Source organism: Cebidichthys violaceus, unplaced genomic scaffold, assembly GCF_023349555.1.
Source record: "Cebidichthys violaceus isolate CVI_PGR_0920_01 unplaced genomic scaffold, fCebVio1.0.p SCAF_58, whole genome shotgun sequence".
Lineage (NCBI taxonomy): Eukaryota > Metazoa > Chordata > Actinopteri > Perciformes > Stichaeidae > Cebidichthys > Cebidichthys violaceus.
Window position 1 is genome coordinate 334590 of NW_027176794.1, and position 24514 is coordinate 359103.

The 24514-nt window shown below is 42.8% G+C and overlaps 1 protein-coding gene across 1 annotated transcript; it reads right to left on the reverse strand.

Annotated features, from left to right (window-relative positions):
* Positions 1–62: 62 nt before the first annotated feature.
* On the reverse strand, positions 63–23368 carry zbtb47b (zinc finger and BTB domain containing 47b). Its single transcript, XM_068732281.1, has 6 exons — positions 23111–23368; positions 9239–10606; positions 8000–8147; positions 7332–7447; positions 6554–6698; positions 63–6253 (listed from the first exon to the last, which is right to left on the reverse strand). Exons 1-6 carry the CDS (start codon positions 23111–23113, stop codon positions 5820–5822), a joined length of 2214 nt encoding a protein of 737 aa, XP_068588382.1. The 5' UTR covers positions 23114–23368; the 3' UTR covers positions 63–5819.
* Positions 23369–24514: the final 1146 nt, after the last annotated feature.

A 24514-nucleotide genomic window follows, 5' to 3' on the forward strand; every position in this document is an offset into this window, starting at 1 on the left:
ACACCAAAAACGTACGCGACAATCATGGAAAATGTGTTGGCAAGACGTGCATTTCTCAACAGATGGTAGCAAAGTCACAATGTAAGAGCCTTTAGAGAGTTTGGCTGGAACATGATACAGTTAAAAAAAACAATTTCAGTAATGTGCAGAAACAAAAACACAGCACACATCTCCATTTGCAATAATATATCTATACTGTTTAATATTGAAATGATTTCATTACGTTCTGCTGTGTTACAGACAGTAAACACTAGTCAATAATACAATAAAAGACAGAAAATACAGTCTAATGTTATTAGCACCTCTAGACACTATTGTCCTTGTACGGTTTTTAGTATTTTAATATAGCTGAACTTGACATCTACTGCCTACACATGGTCTTTGTACACCAGAGTTAACTAAGACATAGTGTTTACATTATGAAGAAGAGAATCAGTAAATAACAGTACACATGAATTAACACAGCGGCAGTATGATTAGGTATGGGAAATGTAGAGGGTATGTGGATAATACATCTTTGAATTGGCATTGGTGCTTTTTGTTATAATCACATATATATATTTGCCCAAAAAGGGGGAAAGTCACCACCAAACAAACTTCTTAGAACAGTCAACCAAACTTCCACATGCAGAGTAACCAACATTTTATGTTCTAGTTCATATGGAGCCCAAAAACTGACATAATGTAGTCAAAGATTATCAAATACAACGGAACACATTTACAATAACAATATTGTCAGTTAAAATAATGAACTTTAGCAATTTAGAGGACTGCAGGTCCTTAGCTTAACTGAAAACCCTGGTGGCTAAACACACCAGCAATGTCAGCTAGATATTATTTCTTTAAGGAATTCAGTTATATTCATAATTAGTTTGGTAACCTTTTGTCGATTTTGGGGCTCCATACATTTGCACCCAAAATATGGTTAAAAAAACAAACAAAAAACAAAAATGCTCCTCCGTCCTTACAAAAGAGCCAATTCTTTCATTTTCATAAGAGCAACACATTTCTTTAAATTCGTACATACGCACAATGCTTTCTCTCCAACATATCTTCATGAAATCTTAGAAAGTGCTACTAAAATAAAACGGCAATATTCCCAAAACTTTTCTTGAAGCTGAAGGCAACAGGATTAAATCCTTTTGGATACACACTCCGGCTCTAGCAGCTAAACCCCAAAACTACAAGTCCCAGTAGAGAACCTATTTGGCAATCCCATGAGCACTTCGTTTTGCACCAACTGCCATGCTGAATGCTTCATTATGTGACATTTGCCTTGAGTGCTATGCAGAATGCTCAGTCACTGTGGTGTCTAGGCTGCCACTTCATCACTGACAAACCCTCATTTAACAACAAGAGCAGGTCCATCTTTTCCTAATCTAATACAAGCCTTTGGCTGCTAGCCTTAGTTCAGGATAATTTGGCTATAAAAACACATTAAGCCTAGTTGCCTAGAATATAGGACTCCTAAAGACTGTGCAAAATGTCCCTTCTCAGTTTCCAGAATATCAGCTCTTCAGTCATTTAACTGTATAATATTAAATCAGAAAAACATACTGTACACTTAAAGCGCTTCAATGTTATATTCTTTTTAAGATTTGGGAGACATCAGGGATTAAAAATGTCTGTCTCTGATACATTCTTAATGCACAGTGTTGCTTTGATGACGTCTCAGATGGGTTTTTGACTCGTTTGCAGCTGGATTAAGGAAGGACATGTTCACTAAATTATCAAACAAAAGCTAAGGATTAACATTTGAATCCTGCTTGTGAGGTGGATTTAGAATGTCACACTTCCTCCGAAAGCCGTGTCATGAACTATATATGTAATATAGTGTAAGAAGTGGGGTAAAACAAATCATTTGTTGGTTTTTTTACATCACCTTTTTTGCTCTTTGCCAATTAATTTGATACCAAATCATCCGTTCAGTGTCATTCACCTCCAAAATGATGAATATTATAAAGTTTGTTTTATTTATTATATTGATTAATACTGGTTTCGTAGAACATATAGTAGGACTTCTTTTTGCTGGGTCTGAACAGACATTTTCCACATTCCTTTGGTCTAATAAAACGTTAATTCAGGGGACTTAACACCGGTCAAGGCAACATTTCTGGCAGGAATTGCATTTTTGTAATTTCCTATAATCTTATGCCATGGAAATATAAAAAAAAAGCACACCTGCCATCAGCAGATTTTGATTAATATAACTGCTACTGTATCAGCCTTCAAACCACACTAGCTGAACTGTAATATAAAGTGCTCGCAATAAATGATCTTTCTCATTACTCAATTGGCAACCGACAACTTCCTTTACATTTTCTCCTTGCATGAAATATAACAGTCACATATAAAAGCCCCTTCAATAGGAGCAAACTGGTAAGAGCTAAAACTAATTTCTCTTAATTTGGGTAGTGATTGGGGAACAAGCCAATCAGAAACAGGCATAGCTGTACTGTATGCATCGTCAGGGAGTAGTCACAAATTCTTGTTAAAAGAGCAACTTAGTGTCATACAGGAAGACTGAAACACCAGTTAGGGAGCAGGGTGAACCATAACTGACTCCTCTGCCACTTTTCCAACTTACTAACCACAAACTCTGCTCTGAATTTGAACAAATAACACAACAGTTGAATGTAGTTTGTTAATCACACAGTACGTGATTAACATGCGTAAAAATGTATGCGTTTGGATTCAGCCGGCTGTGTGGAAATCTTTTTTTTCACGACACAACTCTGCTATCTATTGCTCACCTTGTATCTGCATACATGTTCCCCGTTATGGGCTAGTGTGGCAATCAAATTCAAAGTGCATAAATCAGTAGTATTCACTACTATCCCTCCTCTTTTACCATCAGCCACCATCATCATCCATAACACAGAAACATTCAAATCCCTCAGAGTATAAGGCGAATACACAAACTATAACCACAGTATCTCAGTATTGTCTCTTGGGCTAGTGCTTCTGAAAACAGTGATGAACACTTGATAAGTAACGTTACATTTGAGCCTTTCTAATGATCCAAAAGTACTAGGAGTGTCTCCAGGGATAAATAGAGATACACTGTGCACGATAATGTACTCTTAAGGGGGGCTTTTCTCTTTCTCTTGTGTAGCTAACAGAGTGCAGTTTACGAAGCTACCACAAGAGAGCAACAGTCCTTATGTTTGTGAGACACTGCCTTAGTCCTCTCTCTGCCAACAATCAGAAGCCCCCCCATCAACCAATGACTAGATCAATCCTTAGATGGGTATAACATTTTGGCAGTTACCTCATCAAACTGCCCAAATTTTGTAAATAGTAGCTAATTTCTGACCCTGGAGCTCCCTGTCCAGTAAGGCTAGATTGGATTTATCACAGCCAGAATATATATTCAACAATTTAACAGCTCTAGACTTTTCATTTAAAGGGCAGTCTCAAACTGGACCCTGTACAAAAGCAGCAAATCAAAATACAAAACATGTGTTTGACACATGAAGAAACAAAAGAAAAAGTACCATTATCAAATAGCATCTGATGTGGCCCTAACCATTTAACCATGGCAGTTTAAATGATACATGTAACTGGGGTGAGATAAGTGACATAAGACTACACTAAGGTGCTTCAATTTTGTTTTTTAAATAAAACAGCTTATTACATTTACAAAAGCTTATCCACAAATTCCAACATTCGGAAGTACCAGCCAAGACGCACATGGGGGCACATTCAAATGACTCTCCAAATGTAAACATGAGGAATTAATCACAAGGAAAAAACACATCTTAACAATATTTACAGCTCAACGCTACACTACAAGTAGGCTATCTATAGATAAAGTGAGCGGGAGTGCATCGATAGTGCACAAGAGACTCTTTTTGGATCATTAATTGATTGAAATGTCAGATTTAAAAAGGAATACTTTGACATTTTGGGAAGTTGCTGCAGAAAGTTAGCCGAGAAGATACTAATCTCATATTTGTATGCTAAATATGAAGCTGCAGCTGGCAGCCAGTTAGCTTAGCATAAAGAGATAAATAAACAGGGAGAAAACGCAAGCCAAGCTTTGTCCAAAGGTAACAAAATCCATCTACCATCACCTTTTAAGCTCACCAATTAACATGTTAAATGTCCCTTGTTTAAACTGTACAAGAATTTTTTCTTGTTTTTAACATTCAGACAGAATCAAGCTAGCTACTTTCCTCTGTTTCCAGGCTTTGTGCTAGCTAACAAGCTAAGCTAATAAGCTGCTAGCTGTAGCTTCATGTTTAACAGACAGACATGATAGGGGTATCGATCTACCCATCTAACTCTCAGCAAGTAAGCAAATACATGTATTTTACAAAATGTCAAACTATTGCTTTAAGAGAACAAGTTTTTACTGACAAGGGTTTGATTCTTTCAGTTCTACTCCAGTAGGTTTATGACAAACAATTGTCAAAAGTGCACATAAAGTCACAAATGTTTAAGGGGTATTACTGCATATCCATAACTTTGATTTGCTTCTGCAGATCACCTTTATAAGAAATTTACTCATTTATAATAGTGTCGTAATCATAAGAAGCCCTTTTTCGTGATGCGCTCTATTGTGCCAAAATGACTCAGCGTCAGTGCTCTGAGAGTTTTAGGCATTAATGTTCAACATTTCACACTATATATCTTGATGAAATGTGAACACTTACTGAGCTATGTAGTCTGGTTTTTGTGAATATTATTATCCCTACACTACTGGTATTCTGCAAACTAAATACAAAGACCAGGTTTAGTTGGAAAATGTAAGTTAACGTTAACATTAGATTTTAAACCCACAAATATACTGTAGGTCTGATTACATTAGGTTTTTACTAACAAGTCACAGAAAAGTGCGATATCGTCTCAGAGCCGAAACTACAGGAGAGGAGCGCTTAATGTAAGCAAAAGATGAGTCAACAAATTACTCCATCTCCTGACAAGGGGGAAGCATTGTTTAGCTGAACGTAGATCCTCATCTCACGCGCACACACACACACACACACACACACACACACACACACACACACACACACACACACACACACACACACACACACACACACACACACACACACACTGCATTTTGCATGGCCGGCTCTCCACGCATCACAACTTCTCTCGCGTCCTTACACTTTGACTGAACGTGCCACGAAAAACACACTATCACAATTATAAAAATGGAGACAATTAGGAGTACATTTTAAATATCACTAGAGTTAAATGTAAGGTGCAGGATCGATTATAAATGCTGTATAACATTATCTAACTATAGCAGGTGAGCTAACAGGATTTGGTTATTGGCAATGCCATATACATGTATATGCTCAGACAAATCAGCATTTGGTTATTGCTGGGTCAGATCAGAACCACTCGCTACATCTTGGCAGAGAACGATTAAAACTTTCTTTTTTTTTTAAGTTCTCATTATAGTGTGGTTCTCGCTTGACTGATGACCCCCGTAGAGAGAGGATTTAGGAAACTCTTCCTTAGACTTTGTAAAAGATGCTACAATCAATGCATTGTGCAAGACTCTGGAGAGATGTGTGCGGTGGTGGAAAATCCCAAAAGAAACCAGAACAGAGTTGTGAAATTCATGAGGAGAGGCGTGGTGACGACACGTCCTACTGGACTCTGAGGTTATCTATTGTATTAAACAGAGTAAAAAATAACTATTTCTTATTGTGGTAGGTGTATGTGTGTTAGCCTTCAGTCAGTTTTTCCTCTCAGTGTAAATGTCACTGAGGCGCATCACTCTCCGGCTGCAGGAGTCCCCTTAAAAGCTCTAAGAAAAACAAAAGTAACAAAAGTGCTTTCGATGCTACGGATGTTTGTTAGTTGTTGGAGTTCATCCTACCGGCAGAGAACAGGGGAGGCGGCGGGGGTAAATGAGGGGTGGGAGGCAGCCCCCCCATGGAGTGCAGCAGGGGAAGAGATAGCTGGGTGCCATGGAGGTGGTGTGGACTAGAGGCAGCAGCGGGTGTGGCGGGGAGCGCCGCCCCCAGCTGCACCTGGCCGGAAGAGTCCGCGGCGGGCGAGGCCAGAGGCTGATGGAGGCCGAGGGGGTCGTTGCCGTCGTTAACCATGGGGTTGCTGACGCGGAAGCATTTCTCCCTGTGAGCCTTGAGCATGTTGGAGAAGCGGAAGCGCTGGCCGCACACCTCGCAGGGGTAGGGCTTCTCCCCGGTGTGGGTGCGGCGGTGGCGCTTCATGTTGGGCCGGCTCGTGAAGCTCTTCCCACAGATCTCACAGATGTACGGCTTCTCTCCTGCACAAAGAGGGACGAACACACAACTTAACTATTTAGATTCAGTCTTCTCTCATAGCATCGTATTTAGCCACAGCAGGCAGCTGTACACTACCTGCTGCTAAAGCCAAATATTTCCTTCTGGAGTCAAAGGAGACCAAGACAAAGGAGATGAAGTGGCCAGAAATATATAAAGTTGAAGGTACCCCGTGGAGTTTTTAACCACTAGATCTGCTATGGTGCTGGATGGGAGAGTGGGTCTCCATATTGTTTGTAATGTGACCTTAAAATGTGTCAGAAGTAGTGCAAGAAGTGACTCACCAGTGTGTGTCTTCATGTGTTCGTCGAAGTACTGTTTCATGTTGAAGTCCTTTCCGCACCACTGGCACATGAACTGCTTGTGTCCGATGTGGATGCTCATGTGGGATCGCAGCTGGTATTTGTACTGGAAGCGCTCACTGCAGTTCTGAAACGGCACACAATGAACATTTTTACACAAAGTCTGAACAATCAGAAACAGTCACAAAAAGAGTTCTCGATGGATTTCATGAGTCTTTGCTTTAGAGGAATAGTTTGACATGGTACCGTAAATATGATGCTAGTGTCAGCCAGCAGCAGGGAACTTAACTTTTGGACTGAGCCAGGCTAGCTGTTTCCCCCTGTTTCTAGTCTTTGTGCTAAGCTAAGCTAAATTTTCCTGGTTGTAGCTTTATATTTACTGTGCAGACATGAGAGTGGCATCAATCCTCTCATCTGCGTAACACTGCGTAACAAAGTGGATGAGTATATTGGGGAATTGAGTGAGAATGATGCCAGAAAGCGATAAACAAAAACAGTTTGACTACTTTACGGGGTTCCCAGTGTATGAAGACAGGTAAATGAGTTGTTAATGATTTCTCTTTGATCAACACATCTGGATCCTTGCCTGATCCAAAATCCTTGACTTTAACATGAAATAACATGAGTACAAGCAACGGCCATAAAGAGACCAATTTAAATTAAATGACATTCCAGACACCAATCATTTCAGACATTACCGGTTTTAAACTCTTCATGTGAGTTAAGTGGAGACCAGCGGCGTATTAAAAGGAGCTCAAACCTCACACTTGAAGGGTTTCTCTCCCGAGTGCTGCAGAGAGTGAACCTTCAGGGACATGCTGCGCTTGAACGACTTCCCGCACGTCTCACAGGTGAACGGCATGTCCTTCGTATGAGCTAAAGACACACACACACACACACACACACACACACACACACACACACACACACACACACACACACACACACACACACACACACACACACACACACAGTACAAGATAATGGTTAATGGTATTCAATATTGAGCCACTTAATAGCAGCAGCAGGACAAATAAGCAAACTGCTACCCTAAAATAGCACTTAAAGAACAACACTGATGCTTTTTCATTGGCTAATTACGCTGCTAAGTACAATGGATGTGTCTCATCTAGTAAATAATCTATTTCCTCTGAAGTTTCCACATCGAACTCTCAAGTCACTCATTCAGCAGGAAGGATAAATAGGGCTTCATACGAACCCTTCTCCTGCCACTGAAACACATAATGACAGGGAGTGAGGAAAGTCTCTCTGGGAAATAAGATGCTTATCCCCCCCCCCCCAAAAAAAAGGAAGTGGAAAGCAACACCCAAAACAAATCTCGCTCAACAATCAGTGGGAAAGGAAGCCTGAAGTAATAAACGGGAACAAAGCGACCGGACTGGGACCGCTGATGTCACTGCCACTCACCAACCATGTGCTTCCTGACGTGAGCCATGGTGTAAAACTTCTTCTCACAGATCTCGCAGGAGAACTTCTTCTCGGCGTAGCCGTGGACGATCTTGTTATGCTCATGTAACGACCACAGCTTTTTGAAGGCCTTACCACATGTTACACACTGAGGGGAAAGAAAGAAAAAAAAACAGAAGAAAGCGGGGGGGGGGGGGGGGGGGAATAGTTATTACTGGAGCTATTTGGATATCATCTGGAACAGCCTTTACAAACACAATACAAGTGGTGTGAGCTCTCACAGATACTTGAGTGTTCGCTGGACCAAAAAAGCAATTAGAGTCAGTAGATTAAAGCAGCAAATGATCTTCAACACCACAGCAGGAGTCCAGCTACTCACTGCAGAGTGCAGGTACTGAGACACAGCAGAGTTTATTATTACTGCCAGTGGACTGTCTATGACTAGTGTTTATATATTGACATGATTGGAACTGTACATGCACTAATTATTAACTAAACAATTCTGACCGTAGATGATGTTGGATCTTTAACCAAATACCATAAGCATTGTCATTTATTTGCCTCAACTTGGACTGATGTTTAAATCTTTAATAGGAACATATTGTCACCTTTGAATCAAAACACAAATTCTAAGTTTTTCCCTTAAAACATGCAGTAAGTGAGTGTCTGCAGACTTTTGTGTCAAGGTCAGCGGTGGAGGATGTATTCGGGTCCTTTACTCAAAAGGCAGAATGAGCAAGATTTTCCAAAAAACGATGTAGATACCGATACAAAAATAATCCTTCTCAATCATCACTTATGGTCCACTAAAAGAGTGTGGTGACGTCTGCATCTACAGAGACCCTCTGCTTGTATTTTCTCTTTTCTTTTCATTTTGCTGCGTTTGGGACGTTGCTGGGCATCGGCTTCCATAAGCAGGCATGCAACTAATTGAGTAATCAACTAATTTAGAAGCCCTTTGTATGTTTTGCAGAATCTTAATTTGTAAAGTAACTGGCAAGTAGTAAATTAGTAGCTGTCCAAATCATTTGCTGTGGCTCGTGAAGCGTGGTAACAGTCAAACGTGACCCAGATGAGTGTGTCAGCACTTTTATGAAGTGAGCTTCTTTCATCCTGCTAATGACAACATGTCAGTGGGTTACAGAGATTTTAAACATGGATTTACTTGGTGCCAAGAGGGAGAATTAAACTAGTTTTAAAAAGTGAAAGGGAAGTCTTTCGTCACAACCTGAATCCTACCTGGATGCTCTTCTCACAGTCGGTCTGTTGGTGCAGCAGCAGCTCGCTCTCCAGCAGGAAGCGTTTCCCGCAGTTGCTGCAGATCTGCATGCGGTTGTGAGTGACGTTCATGTGTTTTTCCAGGTACCAGCGGTTGTTGAAGACGCGGGGGCATTTCTTACACGGGAAATGTTGCTTCTCCTCCAGCCTCACCTTCTGGCCCAGGCCCTCTGCATCCAGCGTCCTCTTCCCGCCCAGCCGCTGGTTGGCCAGCTTGGCCTCTGCCAGTGTCTGCCGCATGGAGGCGGTGGTACCCACCATGGCATAGGCTCTGGTGCCCCGGCGAGTTCGATCCATCAAGGCCGGCTGCTCCAAGCCTGGAATGTTTAAGGTGTTCTCCTCCTCTTCCTCATCATCCTCCTCATCTTCCTCCTCGCTGCTCGGCCCCAGTATGTCCCCCCTCTTCAGCTCGTCGTCGTCCTCCTCCTCTCCGCCCGTGTCGTCGTTCTCCGCCTCATCCTCCTCCCCTTCTTCTGAATCTCTCTCAATGTCGTGGCAACAACCAAAGATGGCGGCCGCCTCCGTGGCGCTTGCCGATTTGGTCTCCGGCCCCTTTGACACATTAAGGGTCTGGTTGTTGAGGTTGACTTCAACAATGATCTGGTCTCTGTTGAAGGAGGCGTGGCTGTCGGCGGTCTTCGACTCCTCCCCGTTGCTCTCGACTTTGCACAGAGCGGCCACACCTGTACCAGCCCCGCCCCCTGACGAGTCCTCCTTCTGGTAATACTGCTTCTGCTGGGAGGACGTCTTGCCCGCCTCCTCCACTCTCACAGAGAACGGGCTGCTGCCGTCCCTCTTGTACAACCTCCCCAGCTCCGACTCCTGTTTGATCTCCGGGTACAGCTGGCTGGAAGGCATCGCCGGGTTACCGCCTTCCTGACTGGCCATATCTGCGCAGGTGGTTCTAAGGGAGTGGCTGCTGATGAGGTCGCGACAGGAGGCTGCGATGTCGCTCATCTGAAGCAGGGCCGCTGCGTTGAGCACGTCGTGGACAGTGCGGCTGCTCACCAGCAGTTTGGAAGTGTAAATGAAGTTGAGGATTTGCTGCAGGCCCTGCGAGGTCAGGGCGTCCAGCGACAGGTCCACCCGCCGCAGCTGTTTGCTTTGTGCAAAAAGGGAGTGGAAGAAAGGGCTGTAGGCCGCCAGCACGCCCTTGTGGGCCGGGAAGGTGCTGTGCTGACGCACCAGAACGATGTCGACGTCGCACAGGTCAGGCTGGAAGAGGCGCTGCTCGTTCAGCCTGTCCATCAAACAGGTGAAGTGCAGAGCCACATCCTCCACCAGGGAGAACTCTGCAGAGGGGAAGTCTGTGGTCTTCTCCACTATGAGCTGGAGATGGTGGAGGAGAATGTGATGGAGGGAGAGAGACAGAGAGAAAATATTACCATGTAGCAATATGATCAGTTAAAGCTTCAACATTTCCTGTTAGAATGTAATATATACATACATATATACAAAACGTTCTTGTCATTTCACAAAAACATGCGTAAGTTGCGTATCACATCACATTTTCATTTCTCTGTGATATGACCTCAACCTAGAGGCATAGATCTATAATGAGTTCTTCATAAATCCATCCTAAAGTAGTTATTATACAGTCGTGTTCTTCATGATTTTCAGTTTGTTAAGTGCACTGCACAAAGCCATAGACTGCATGCACGCTGCACGATACGATAAAAATCAAAAGGTGTAACACTCAGCGCTCTGTACAAGGTCCTCAACTTCCCAAGGTGGGTTTATTTTAGCACAGGAAGGGCAGGGTTTCGATCCAGACGGGATGCGAGTGGGGACAGAGGAGCAAACACACCCACACACACTCATATGAGATGTGCAATCATGCACAAAAAACACAAATGCGCAAACACACACACACACACACACACACACACACACACACACACACACACACACACACACACACACACACACACACACACACACACACACACACACACACACAAACGCAAACACAAACACATTGTCTGGTCTCTGCAAGGACTGACTGGTCTGCATTGGTATTCAGTGCCATCTCCCCCCCATTAGCCGGCTCTCTCAGCACACCCACTCACTACACCGTCCCTGTGGAACGGAGAATTATGCACAAGACAAAACACGTCCGGAGAAATAATTAGGGAAACCATGCCGGAATAAATACTAACTAACCCTGCAAACAATTAATGGAATTTATCATTCTAGGCGTCTCTCGAAGGCACAATAGGACAAGTACTAATATAAACCTTGTTTTGGCTGGAGATGATATAGCTGTGAGCCATTATTGCATCTCTACATCTCTTATTTTTCAGTATTTACAATAATGCACGTGCAGGACAAGACACACAAGAAAGAAGAAAAAACAGGGCAAGATATTAAATAGTTTTAGGACATCAACTATTATGGCATTTATTGAAAAAACTCTGTAATAAATGAGTATGAATCACATTGCTGCCCAACATATTTTCTCTTTAAGATCAATGAAATGACTTCTCATTGTTAAAGCTGGAAAAAGGATTTGCATTTGGTCCTAACCTTCAAAATCTGGCCTGTTTGAAGAATTCAATTATGGAAGTGTTAGATTTATTCATAGTTTTGAGCTGCTAAATTGGACTCTGAGCCAGAGAGGAGCGGAGATCGGGTTATCTCTCCCCGTGCAAGGCTACAGACGTCGCCCAAGGGCAAACCGCTGCAGCCTTAATCAGATCAAGTGTAAGTTGCAGACTGGAAGTTATGCGGCTTTAGCGATAATAATCTGCATCTTCTTCTGAGATTCAAATAGGACAGCGTTTTTAAAGATTACATTCTATAGGATGAACAATATCAATAGATTCAAAACATCGTTAGCTTAGCGTCAAATTAAAGGAACCAACTATATTTTTAAGGTGTGATAACAGGTGTATTTCCTTAACGTTACTTTAAATTGTAGATTTAGTTCACATTACTTTAAACAAAACAACTATGTGATCGCCTTAATCCCTTGATGCTTCTTCAACCTCTTCAGGATTGCATGTGTGGGCCTTCATTAATAGGTCTGAAAATGTGATCCTAGGGATTTGAAATGCCAAATAATGATGCTTGCCGTATGCACCTGTAAAACAAGACTCCAAATGAGTTCCCAAGTGATTTCACCACTGTCTGCACAAGTCTTTATGCCCCAATGCTGAACTTGCAATGGGGCAATTTAGCCACATATGTTTTTGGGGGATAAATTATTAACAAGCAAAGAATAACTACATTTGAGCAACCAGCAGGAAGTGTTTTAATGCGCACACAGCAACATCCAACAAGTCCAATGTATTGGTTGTTACAGCTTATTCTTATAGTCTAAATTCATCCCCCTTATGTCACTTTCCACCGATCAAACCAGTCGGTTGAGCCACAAACAAAGCACATCTGGTCTCCTCATTATGTCATGCTCTCATGACAACCTTTTGGCAGACCACAAGATTCATGTACGGGAATCAGTGATATATTACAATTTGTCTGGCGCGCCTTTATCACTCTCTAAGAATGGTTTTATGAAACCAAACTGTGTTCAACATAAGTTATATAAACCGTTTTGTTATGAAACCAAATGTGTTCAGTTCAATCCTGGGTTAAATGATGATTTCCTTCAACATAAGCTACTACAGGTAAACTTAAGTTATGCCTACTTCACTGTGAAAGTGCTACCTTACTTCAGTAATCAATTATCCTACCAGCAATCAGATTGGAGATGAAAAAGCCAATCAAAAATGATCTATTTTATGCTGTGATTGACTGAAATTTAACATTACAAAACATAATTCATGCGCTTGCGGAAAAACCTTTTTATATGCTTAATATGTTCAATCAACCGCTCTGAGTAAATAACTATAATTCCATAATGCAGAGATTGCCCTTTTTAAACAATAAACTGCGCTGTATATTTCTACAGCCAAAACAGTCAAATACTGTCTGCGTTATTTTCATCATTAAAACTATTAATCCAATAACAGATAGTTGTAGCTACCATGCGGCTGCTGTGTCTGTCACAAAATGCAATGAAGACAAAGAGATCTTGCTTCATTTCATCACAAACAGCGCAGTAGCCAAACAAATTGAGTGAGTACTTTGCAATTAAAGACCGCATCCAACTCCCTCGATCTTTGTCTGTCATTATCACCCCCCCCCCCCTTTCTCTCTCCACATCCCCTTTCCTTGGAAATGTCAAGCAGAGAACTTGTTTGCCGTCATTAGACGGAGCGCCACCTTTAACCAGCCTCTCGCTCAGATGTCTCCCACTACATTATTCATATCTGGCCCGACCTGTGACAAACACGCAGCGTGGGGGATTACTGACGCACCCAACAAGAGGTGTCATTTAAACGGGCTTCAATCAAAGCTCCCTTCACACTCACCTAATCTGGCAGACGCAGCGTGCGAGGGGATCCTCTTGCATTGTACTCCGACGCCTCGTCGTACACCGCAACTCTCAAGGATCACGTCTTTTAATTCAATAGCAATATCATTTAAATATATGATCTATGCGATATGTACTGCAGTGTCCCCTTTACATATTATAGAAAATGACAGTTCTGACAGTAAATAAGTACACATGAAAAACAGTATGTATGCCATAAAATGCAGACTGCAGGGTTTAATACACTACCTGAACAGTTTGACGACTTCCTGAGAAAACAATCTCACCACAAGGTCTATTAAGTTGCTGTTCTGGAGCTTTCGATCACGTGACGTGGTCTCCAACAGCAGATATTATTCTCTGATCCAACCTGATCAAATTTGCGCTTCTTCATTGCTTGTTCCCCCCCCTCCCCATTCAAAAATCATACTAATTGGGCGGATGAATGCGCTCTAAGTGATCGTCACAATTACTCCGAAAGGTCACAACCGACACCAACCAAATCAGGCTATCCATTGTTTAACTGCTCTAATGGTGTCAGACATCCTTTGCCCAACTTTTTGGGAAGATAATTAAGGCGTCTAAAAATATAAAATAAAACATCCCTGATCAGCCTGATGGCAAAAACTTGAAAATTGAAATTAAAAGTTTCAAACTACTTTACCACTAATCCAGTTTTGATGAAGCTGTGATGAAGGATTACTGCTTGGCCCAAGAGGAGGCTGCTTCATTTAAGAAATGAAAAAAGAAAACTTTTGGCTAATCACTGCTGTTGAATAGCTGTTGCTTTAGCTATAATTCAGTGATGGGCAGAGTCACAGGTGCGTGTCGAGCTCACAGTCAATGCGTCAATCAAAGCTGGTGATATAAAAGTAACCGGCGAATCGTCAGCCATGCTCAGCCATGCCAGGGTCGCTGGTATGCACTTGGCAGAGGCTCAGACTCATGGACCTGAGCCAGACAGAGCCGAGTCCGACAATGAAGTCCCTCTTTCTAATTTGACTTTACTGGTGAGAATGCCCTTTTCCTCCCACACCTTTGAACTAGACGGCCCATGTGGATTTACTGCTCTGTAAAGTTTGCATCTCCGTCACCGGGGCTGTGCTGTGACCTCCACCGAGCTGCCATTTTAAAAATCTGTTCACTGTAATGTAGTTGACTGTGGGGCCACCTGTAACAGCAAGCCTTGGCTGAAATGTTCATTCCTTTCAATGTTTCTCTTAAAATAAAGCTAACATTTCCCTAAAATGCTATTCTGCTACTATGTTGCACCCCGGCAGATTTATGAGCAGAGAACTAAACAGCATCTACCTTGACTGTCTTGTTTGCCTGCTTGCTGAGGTGAACAGACTGATCCATTAGCGGGGGCCAATGTCAGAGCACAGCACAGAGTCGTGGACACATCAATAGTGCGAGGGAGGGCAGGTTTGCATTCAGGCAGGAGGGAGTCCCAGGGGGAAAACACAGCGGGGGTTAAAGCTTTCTCTAAGCCTGCGAACACACTGCTCAGACTGAACTCAGTGTCCTCTCACATCACCTCCTTTAAGTTACTTTAACAAACATCTGTGGGCATTACAGACACAACAAATGACTATATCTTTGTGTATTGTTGTAAGATACATATACCTTCCAAATAATTTGAACAGCCAGAATTTTGGATTATTCACCATCAAGTTTGAGTGCAGTGGCTCATATTAATAGAAATATCTAAATATAACAACATCTGGGAAGACAAGCAAAATCATATATGAAATAAAACAAGTTCAACTAGAACGAACAAATGTGCATCTCTCTTTGGGAAAATGTAATATTATAGCAAGTACATTTTTTGTGAAATTACAATTATATCATTTTGTTGTGTTATTGTCCAAATAAATGACTCCGACCAGGAGTTTGGCTTCACATAATGCATAACATAATTGCTTTGAACATCAGTTTGATGATCTTTTTTTCATAAATGTACCACCTAGTAATTTAAATTGATATTGGAATATATTGTTTTTGTCATAATGATGTCCACCACATTGCCCGGCACTAACCTCTATTATCATTTAACAAAAACAAATATATCACAACGTCCAATTACTTGTTTTATTTAAAGTCATGTGATAACAAGTAAACCATCGTCATTTTGTTTAGTAGTCAAATTAGAGATGATTATTTTCATTATTGATTTATTTGCTGAATATTTATCTGATTAATCAATTCAAGTTTTTGTCAGGGAAATTGTGAAAAACAACCATCACAAATCAAGTGCAACTTGCTGCCAGCCGAATGTCAAACTGTCCATATGCACAGTGAAAGCTCTACTTGGACATTACCATCGGGAATAAAAAGACATCTCCCATCCACAGTCATGAAGACAGCAATCCCTTGAGTTCAAGCTTCGGCCCCTCTTGTCACCCAGCGGGGAGGTGTGTGGGGGGGGGGCCTTCACCCACGGAGCCCTTCAACCTACAGTAAAGAGCACACTCAGCAGCCCCCTTCGCAGCGAGGCGTCCTGCTGAGGGGCTCGGGCGCAGGGCTTCGACGTGACTGACACCCGGAGGAAGGAGAGCGGGCACCGTGTCAGGCCTCATCTCCCTCACTGGCACGGACATGGTAGGAGAGCAGAACACACACACAGATCCCTGAGTCATCACCGGCGCAGACCAGAGCGAAGCATGACAGGCTCGAACGCGGACTCTCCACAAAGACATCGCCCAGTTACAACAGCGAGTTTTGGCTTCAAAAGTGCTTTTTCTTTTTACGTGGCGGGATATGGATCGGGTCACGTGTAAACACCGACCACGCAAAACGAGACAAGGGCATGTCGTTTCTGGCGGAGTCCAATCAGACAGCCATTAAAAAGTCATCAGGGTAATGACTGACACCGTGTCCTCTGTGTGCTCAGCAGACCTCTGCTGCTGCCGACGCCAAACGACAGACCGGTTTAGTCCCAGAGATGCTCGAGCCAGAGAGGTGAATTCAGATTCTCTGGGTGAGAGTCGTGGCTTGACAAACAAAAGGTGTTATCTGGTCTGGTCTAACAGGCCGGGGCAAGACCGGCATGGACGGAGAGCAGTCTGACAAGTCGTCTCCCTGCTGTCAGTGTTTAGGTGAACAGGCCTATTGGGCTCACGGGTCCCCTGGGTCAGGGGCCTCCATTGACTGTAGGGTGACTGTCTGCATTTTTGGAGAGGCAAATCAAATGACAGCGTACAGCAACCACAAAGAGACACACTAAATAACTCCAAAAAGATGCCAACAGACTTCAAAGTCACGCTAAACGACCACAAAGAGATGCTAAATAACTGCAAAAAAAAGGATGCAATACACGGCCACAAGAGAAGCACAACCGCTACAAAGAGAAGCAAAACAACCACAAATAGATGCAAAATGACTCCAAAAAGATGCAAAACAACCACAAAGTGATGCATAAGGAGTCCAAAAAGATGCATAAAACCGTCTTTTACTCTGGCTGTCTTGCTCCTGTGTAAGAGGAGTGTGGGGGGGGGGGGCTTTTATATGTCTGTGCTGCTCATAATCCATCCATGTGTCTAGTGGAAGATTTCTCCTCTGTCTGCAGTCTGCACTCCTCTCCTCTGCTCTCTAAATCCAATCAGCACAGAGACCCAGCACTGACCTTGAGGTAGAACAAGCACATACAGTAGCAGACGCACGAGCACATCCACCCACACGTCTGCAACCCCCCCGACCGCCCGTGCAAGCGTACCTGCATCGCAATCGTGCATTTGTGCGCACGTCGGTAAACAGGAAATAAAGAAATCTGCTGTGTGTGATGACACTGCCGATGCAAAGAGAGGATCTAAATGTGCCCGGACTCACGTTACCCTCATTATCAAACATGTTGCGCCAAGGTAAGCCAGACTGGTAATATCACAAGAGGCAAGGTCTCACTTTTTAACAAGCCCGGCGGCGCTCGTTACACGCCTATGATAAAAAAAAAAAAAATGAAAAAAAAATCAAATAAAAATCAATGTTCAATGACTAAAGGGGGGAGCAACAGCGGCGGTCGGCAGCGTGCTCACTGCTGAGGTCAAACACTGCACGGTCACATTAAAGTGGAGTTTAACACTCTGCAGGATGACACTTTTTATCTGATAATCGTAATAAGACGGATTGTTACACCTTATGGTTATGGGATTATAGAATTCAGTAAATCAGTGCTGCATGTGATGCAGATTGGTGGAAAAATTAACCCTCATAGATTATCCAAAATCTGTATTTAAAGCTAAATACATGACTACGTTGTGGTATAAACATGCCTATTACCTAAATATCTGTCTCTTTAGCTGCTAAATGCTCCACTATGGTTCACCTTACGTTGTCCGTCTGCTGTTTGGTGCTCCGCAGGTAACGATCAGTGGGTTTTAAGTACATTTTTGGGGGTTTAAAGAATTATTTTTGCTGAAAATAAAAATATGAGAGCAGTGAAAGCAAACCAAAACAGTAAAGCTGCAGGCTGTATAATTGAAACACTTAAGCTAAAGATGCTACAGACCTCAGTAGAGATGAGGGGAGCTGCAGAGTCTGGTGACAATTGTTATAAAAATATTGAATATGAGGATCCTCCCCAAACATTATTCAAGTGCAATGCTAAATCACAGGAGTTGAGAGAAAACAACCTACTAAATAATCAATAATTAAACGGATTGTAACTTATTGATGAATTTTTGCCATCATAAAAAGGAAAAGTCATCAAAGGAACTACATATATCACAAACTGAACTTCCTCAAAACACGAGAACTGAATGCGATTTCAGGTAAAATGTGCAGCAGCACAACTTCAGATGTAGCAAAAGGCAAATCCTAAATTACTTTAAAATGAGCTGCTAGTTTTTTCACTTCTCTCTTTCCACCACTTTCGCTAATTATTTTATTCCCCTCAGCCCATTAAAACATTTAACTTTCTTAACCACAGCATTCACTGCCGGCTGCAATTAATAAAGACAATATTATCAGCATTAGCGCTGCTCTAATCCCAGACATCCAATCTCCCCTCCACACTGGAGGCTTCTTCCCAGTCCTAATCTAGCAGCGTGGACTTGCCCCAGTCGAGCCCTGGTGGAGCCCTCTACCAGCGTTCACCTTTAGATTTAAACACATTTCCATCTATATGTTAATGCAACCACAGGTGACAAGTCAATCTACAACTGATACGCGTTTACCCGAGCATGAAATTGGGATGCACAAACAAAAATAAGGATGAGAACAGCATGAGCAGCATCTCGGCGACGTACAGTACATTAAAATTTGACAGCGTGAGCAGGATTGCCTCAGCTGCATGATTTTGCAAAGCGCTTGTCCTTTGAACATGCCGGACAACAGTGCGTTTTTTTTATCAGTTTGGTAAAGCTGGCGACAGTGCGTGATGGCCAATCAGAAGTGATGTGGAAAAGGAGACATCAATCAGAAGTGATGTGGTCTGGCGTTGAGATGACTCTGACGAGCAGTTGGGATTATCAAAAGGAGTTACTGGAGGCGGGTGTGAGGGGGGCAGCGATGGGGTTAGACTGTCCACACTGAAGCTCTGCCAGGAAGTTTGTGTCTGGGCCGATGAGCTGGGGGAGGAAGCGCTGAGTCAGGAAGCCTGGCCAAGAGAGCGGCCCGTGGTGCTGCCATCTCCTACTCACACACACGTTAAAACGCTTCACACACCACCGCTCCGCTGGAGTCATAACACACTGTTCCCAAGCCAGCGCCGCAGGCACACGCGTGTGCATAACTGCGGGCATGCATACGCACAAACACACACACACACACACACACACACGAGATGTGACGCCAAATACCTGTGGCACAACAAAGTGTGGGGGGCTGTACAAACAAGATACGTCTATTTTGTAAAATATCAAGAGGAGGAAAAAAAAAAAAGATCAGAAATTGAGATTTATCCAAATGTACGGCACAAAGGGCGAAAGATGCACCTTTGAAGTGATCTTCTCGAGACAAAAGATCATTTGTGATGTGTAGCAGCGAGCAGGTGCAGACATACCCGAGGGCAATTACACGGGATGAAACTGTGATATCTTCATTACCCCTTTTATAGCATGACACACAGAGAGAAGAGGCCAACACAAGACTCTAAAGAGCCCCTTATCAGAGGAATCTGTCTAGTGTGTGTGTGTGTGTGTGTGTGTGTGTGTGTGTGTGTGTGTGTGTGTGTGTGTGCAGATGATATGTTTGATGAGAAGGTCAGAGAGGACGGAGAGGAAAAAGGAGGTAGAGGAGGAGCATTGGCTTTCTATAGCCGCAACCAATCAATGGACGACAGAGAAACAGTGAATATGAGCTTAAAGGAATAGTTTTCGGGAATGTATTTTTGTTTTCCCGTTGGAGAGTAGGACAAGACGATCGATACCACCACTCTCATCATAACGGCACATTGAATATGGAGCTACAGCCGGCGACCATTAGCTTAGCTTAGCACCAAGACTGGAAACAGTAACAAAAGCCACAAAACAAGCACGTACATACGCTGGTCTACCGTGGTCATGTGCCAGACTACTTCTCGGCTAGGAGCAGCAACTTCCTGGAGAATTCGTCTGACACATAACTTACGCAAAACAGCAAATAGTTTGGGTTTTGTATGGATTTAATACACCAGGTATAAAGTGCTTTATTAGTGAGCTTTAGAGATGTTGGTATGCATATTTCGTTACCTTCAAACTGAGCTAGGCTAGCCGTTTCACCATGTTTCCTGTCTGTATGCTAAGCTAACCAGCTGCTAGCTGTAGCTTTAAATGTAGTAGAGTGGCAGGCTACCGATCTTCTTATCTAACTTTCTGCAAGAAATACAAAATGTGAAACTATACATTTAAAATTGAATAAATAAGTGATTAGTTTGCGATATTTCTAAATATTGTGATGGAAAAGGAGTATATTTTTCAAACTGATCTGTCCACACTTTTTCCTAACATTAGTGCATCTCTAAACCTCCTGCAGAGAAAGAATCTGTGTGTACAAACTAAACGTTGAACACATATTTATGATGACTATCAGATCAAACATCCCTTCTTTCCTGCTTGGCAATTCTCTGAAAACAGCATGAAAACTCATTCCCATCTGCTTTAAAGCTCAATCCTAAGTCTCTCTCTGGCCTGAATTCAGCTAAAAGCTATCAGATCACTTTAAAAACAGAAGACTCTCCCAATATCTTTAAACGCCCGACAATGAAAGGCTAATCAAAATCCTCATATCAAGTTGTACCAAAAAGAAAAAGCCTCTATGATAATGGGGTTCGAAGTTATTTTTTTTAAAAGTGCCATAGGGGGTTAAATTAGTTTGTTAGTTTCCTAGATGAAAAGACACAGATGCCAGCTCGTACTGCTGGGAAACAATAAAAATGTGGATTCAAAGAGTAAACTCAACCCCTATAATTACTTGGGAAAACTTGTGCCATTTGAACCAACAAGAACAAAAGAAAGCTTACATAAACTCAGTGAGTTTGACCTTGCTCTCTGCTGCCGTGTCCACTGTTTCTTAATCTCAGGGGCATAAATTAGCAGCACCTACAGTGCAGTCCTGAGTTTCCAAGGAGAGCGGGGGGGCCGAGGATGTCTGCTGGAGTTTGTTGCCGGGGCTCAGGAATTGCGGCACTTGTCACAAGGACTAAAGACAGTTTTCCTCGCTCAGCACCCAGAGACAGTGACGCCTCAAAGTCAAGGGTGGGCAGGAATGCCCTGAATAGGCAGTTACGTAAAACTCACAGCACCCTGTGAGGATAGAGAAGGAGCCACTCGGGGCCACAGGGTGGGATGGTCCAAAGTGCGCAGCGTAAATGTGTGCATGGAAGTGACACAGATTTACATATTCACAAATCCACCAATTTAGGAGAAAAACTAAAAAAAAACAATCATTTGGATAAGAGAATGGAGGGATTCTGAGACAATGGGCCTCTGGCACCAAGACCCTCCTACATAGAGAAACACCCACAGACCGAAGGAGACAAGACGACTACAAACAACGCTACCACATCGCTCACATTGTTCAGTCATTTTGAGTCTAAAACTTGTTTTGTGTCTTTTTGTAGTCGTTTAGCGTCACTTTTTAGTCACTTTGCATCTCTTTGTACTTTTGCGTCTCTTTTTTTACTTGTTTTGTGTCTTTTTCTGTATCTTTGTACAAGAAATGTGAAGAGACACTTCATACAGACACTCTGGTCCAAGGCCCACCTGACCCCGGTAATAATAATAACAATAACAATAACGGTTAATATGGTAGGCCTGTTCAGTAATCCATCCATGAATAAGGGAATTTAGGGGTATGAAGCTATTGATAAAACCAAAATTAGCGGGAGACTAATCCGCTTTTGATGTCAACAAAGTAATTGCGGAAATTATCTGGGGCATGTTTACCAAAACAGTCAAATGACACAATATCTCTGATCACCAGCGAATTGCCATTCGTCAAGTACACTTTGCAATTTGTCTGTCACAGCTTACTCTCATGCGCACACACAAAAAAACGCTAGATAGAAGGGAAAAAAAGGGAAGAAAAACATACCAAAACCTCTCTCTCTCCCACCAGAAGCCACCCAGCGAGCACCAGGGCTAACCCCACTGACCTGACCCAGATATTAACCCAAGCCTCCAGATGTGAACGCGCGCTGGGATTACTCCACCACTGCATCAAGCTCCACATGCTTTCCTAATGAGGCATCCTAATATGACCCTGGAGACAGAGCGGACTGTCTGCCTCGCTATATCTGCCTCTATTCCCAGAACTCTGCCAGTCTGTCTGTGCAGAATCATCTTCATCTAATGTGAGGGATAATAATCATGGGGATGTCTGGTTGAAGATGATAAATGAAAAAGAAGCTGAGCTCATGCAGCAGACACAACACACCATAGAACTAAAACATACAATAGAACAGACTATCACACACTATGATGTAGACACTTCCGAGGATGATATTTACACACCTCTGCCTGAGTGTCACCTGCAACAAAGTGAAGTTATTAAGGACGTGATGAGTGACATCCACTCCTCTCTTGGACAACACTGAGGATGCATGCATGACAAAGCCTTGCAAACTTGTCCTGCACCGGCTGTTAGGAGGAGAGGAGTTTCCCTGCACGCTGTGTCTACATTTGCACCAGTCACGACCTGAGCACCCTTTTTCCTTTTTTTTTTTTGCAGGAGCTGCCCTGATATGAAAGAATTTAACTCCTTCTCTGCATCAATGTAGCTATTGTAGCCATCGCATTCTTTTCAGCAGCTTCGATTTCCAACTTGTGCCGTGTCGGCAAGTTACAAACTTCGGGACAGAAAGCGCAAAAGATACACGGTGTGACAAGCCCCGGCGGTGCGAACACACAACGAGGCACGAAGTGTGGCAAGTTTGATCGGCCTGCTAAGTAGCTCAAATTTGCAAGAGATCAAAGAGGGACACCACACCAAAAAAAAAAATAAACAAAAAAAAAAAAAATGCAGCGCTCTCTTCTGTAGCCTACCATTTTGATCCAGCGTTTCGAGGCTCAAAGGAGTCCCAGAATAACTCCTTCCGCACCAGTTTCCCCTCCGCCATGAAAATGACCGTTGAATTATCACATTTCTTCAGCTTTTTTTTTTGCCTTATCCTCAATCTTTTTCTTTTTTTCCCCCCACCGTGCTGCTGTAGCGTTCAGACAGACAAAAATGCAGAGGCTGCTTTTGCAGAAGGAATTGGTGATTGGAGCTCGGGGATCATATGGGCTTTTTGTCAGACGGTTTTAAAGGGACACGGTACCGTTTAACGTGGAGTTGCGAGACAGGCGCATTTCTTTGTACTGGAGGCTACTTGGATGGCTTTCTTTTTTTCTTTTTGTTGGCGTGAGCAGGAAAGCTGTGGGACGGACATGCAAAGCCATATGGCGCAAAACCTGGGTGCGCTTCCCTCTCAACTGTGCGCTCGGTGTGACGTCACATGTGCAGAGAGCTGCGGAGGTCAGGACGTTCGTTCATTTCCCCATGTTGCAGAAGTCATTGTAACTTCATATACACCACATATGAGCGCTGTGTTGTGCCATATATCAGCCCCTTATTCCCCGATTCTCCAAACGTATGATGCTGTAGCTGCACGCAGTTCAATTTAACAGGAATATCAGGGCCCCACTCTCTTATGGTGCCCTGGGCCTAAAGTTATGTAGTTGGTGATTTGGTTAACCATGATATTTGCATCATATATGCATAGTATAATGTCATAATAAAGGTGTTAGATGTAAACTCGGCCCCCCCCCTTCTGCATGACAGGGCCTATATATTAATAATAAAATACTTATTATAGGCGTATTAAGGCCCCTATGATTTCAGTTCAATCATCAACCTAAAACCAGATATATATTTTTTTTTACCTGACATCTAAAAATCAAGATGAAACCAAGATCAAGTCTTCAAATGTCTTGTTCTGTTTTGACCAACAGTCCAAAACACAAAGATATTCAGTTTACCATGATATGCTTTGAGCAATCAATTATGAGATAGTTGGATATTCATGTTCTTGCTTTGTGAGGGTCTGGAGCCCCAGACCAGTTGCCCACTTTGCCCAGTTAGTAATTCAGACTTGTCTTTAACCCCCCTGAAGGATCCCCGAACCCCATTGCTCACTCCTGAGTAGACTGCATGGAGTAGAAGTCAATACGCTCATAACAAGGTGGGAAAGGAATTGATTGCAACCTGGAGCCAGTCCCATTCATCACTTCATGTCTAGCACTCAGTGGAGCCCACAACGTCAGTGTGGAAACAGCGAGGCTGTCCACTCAAACAGAAATGACAACAATCTTAAAACTCATTTCACATTAAAAAGGTTTGTGGACTTATAATAAAGTATGAAGGAATCATGTAGTTTGGATTGCCTTGTCAGCAAAAAAAAAAAACGA

Coding starts and splice junctions, on each gene's coding strand:
- zbtb47b (XM_068732281.1), bottom strand. Junction 8,148..9,238: donor ACTGTGAGAAGAGCATCCAG/GTAGGATTCAGG, acceptor CTTTCCCCTCAG/TGTGTAACATGTGGTAAGGC. Junction 6,699..7,331: donor AGAAACCCTTCAAGTGTGAG/GTTTGAGCTCCT, acceptor GTGCCGTTTCAG/AACTGCAGTGAGCGCTTCCA.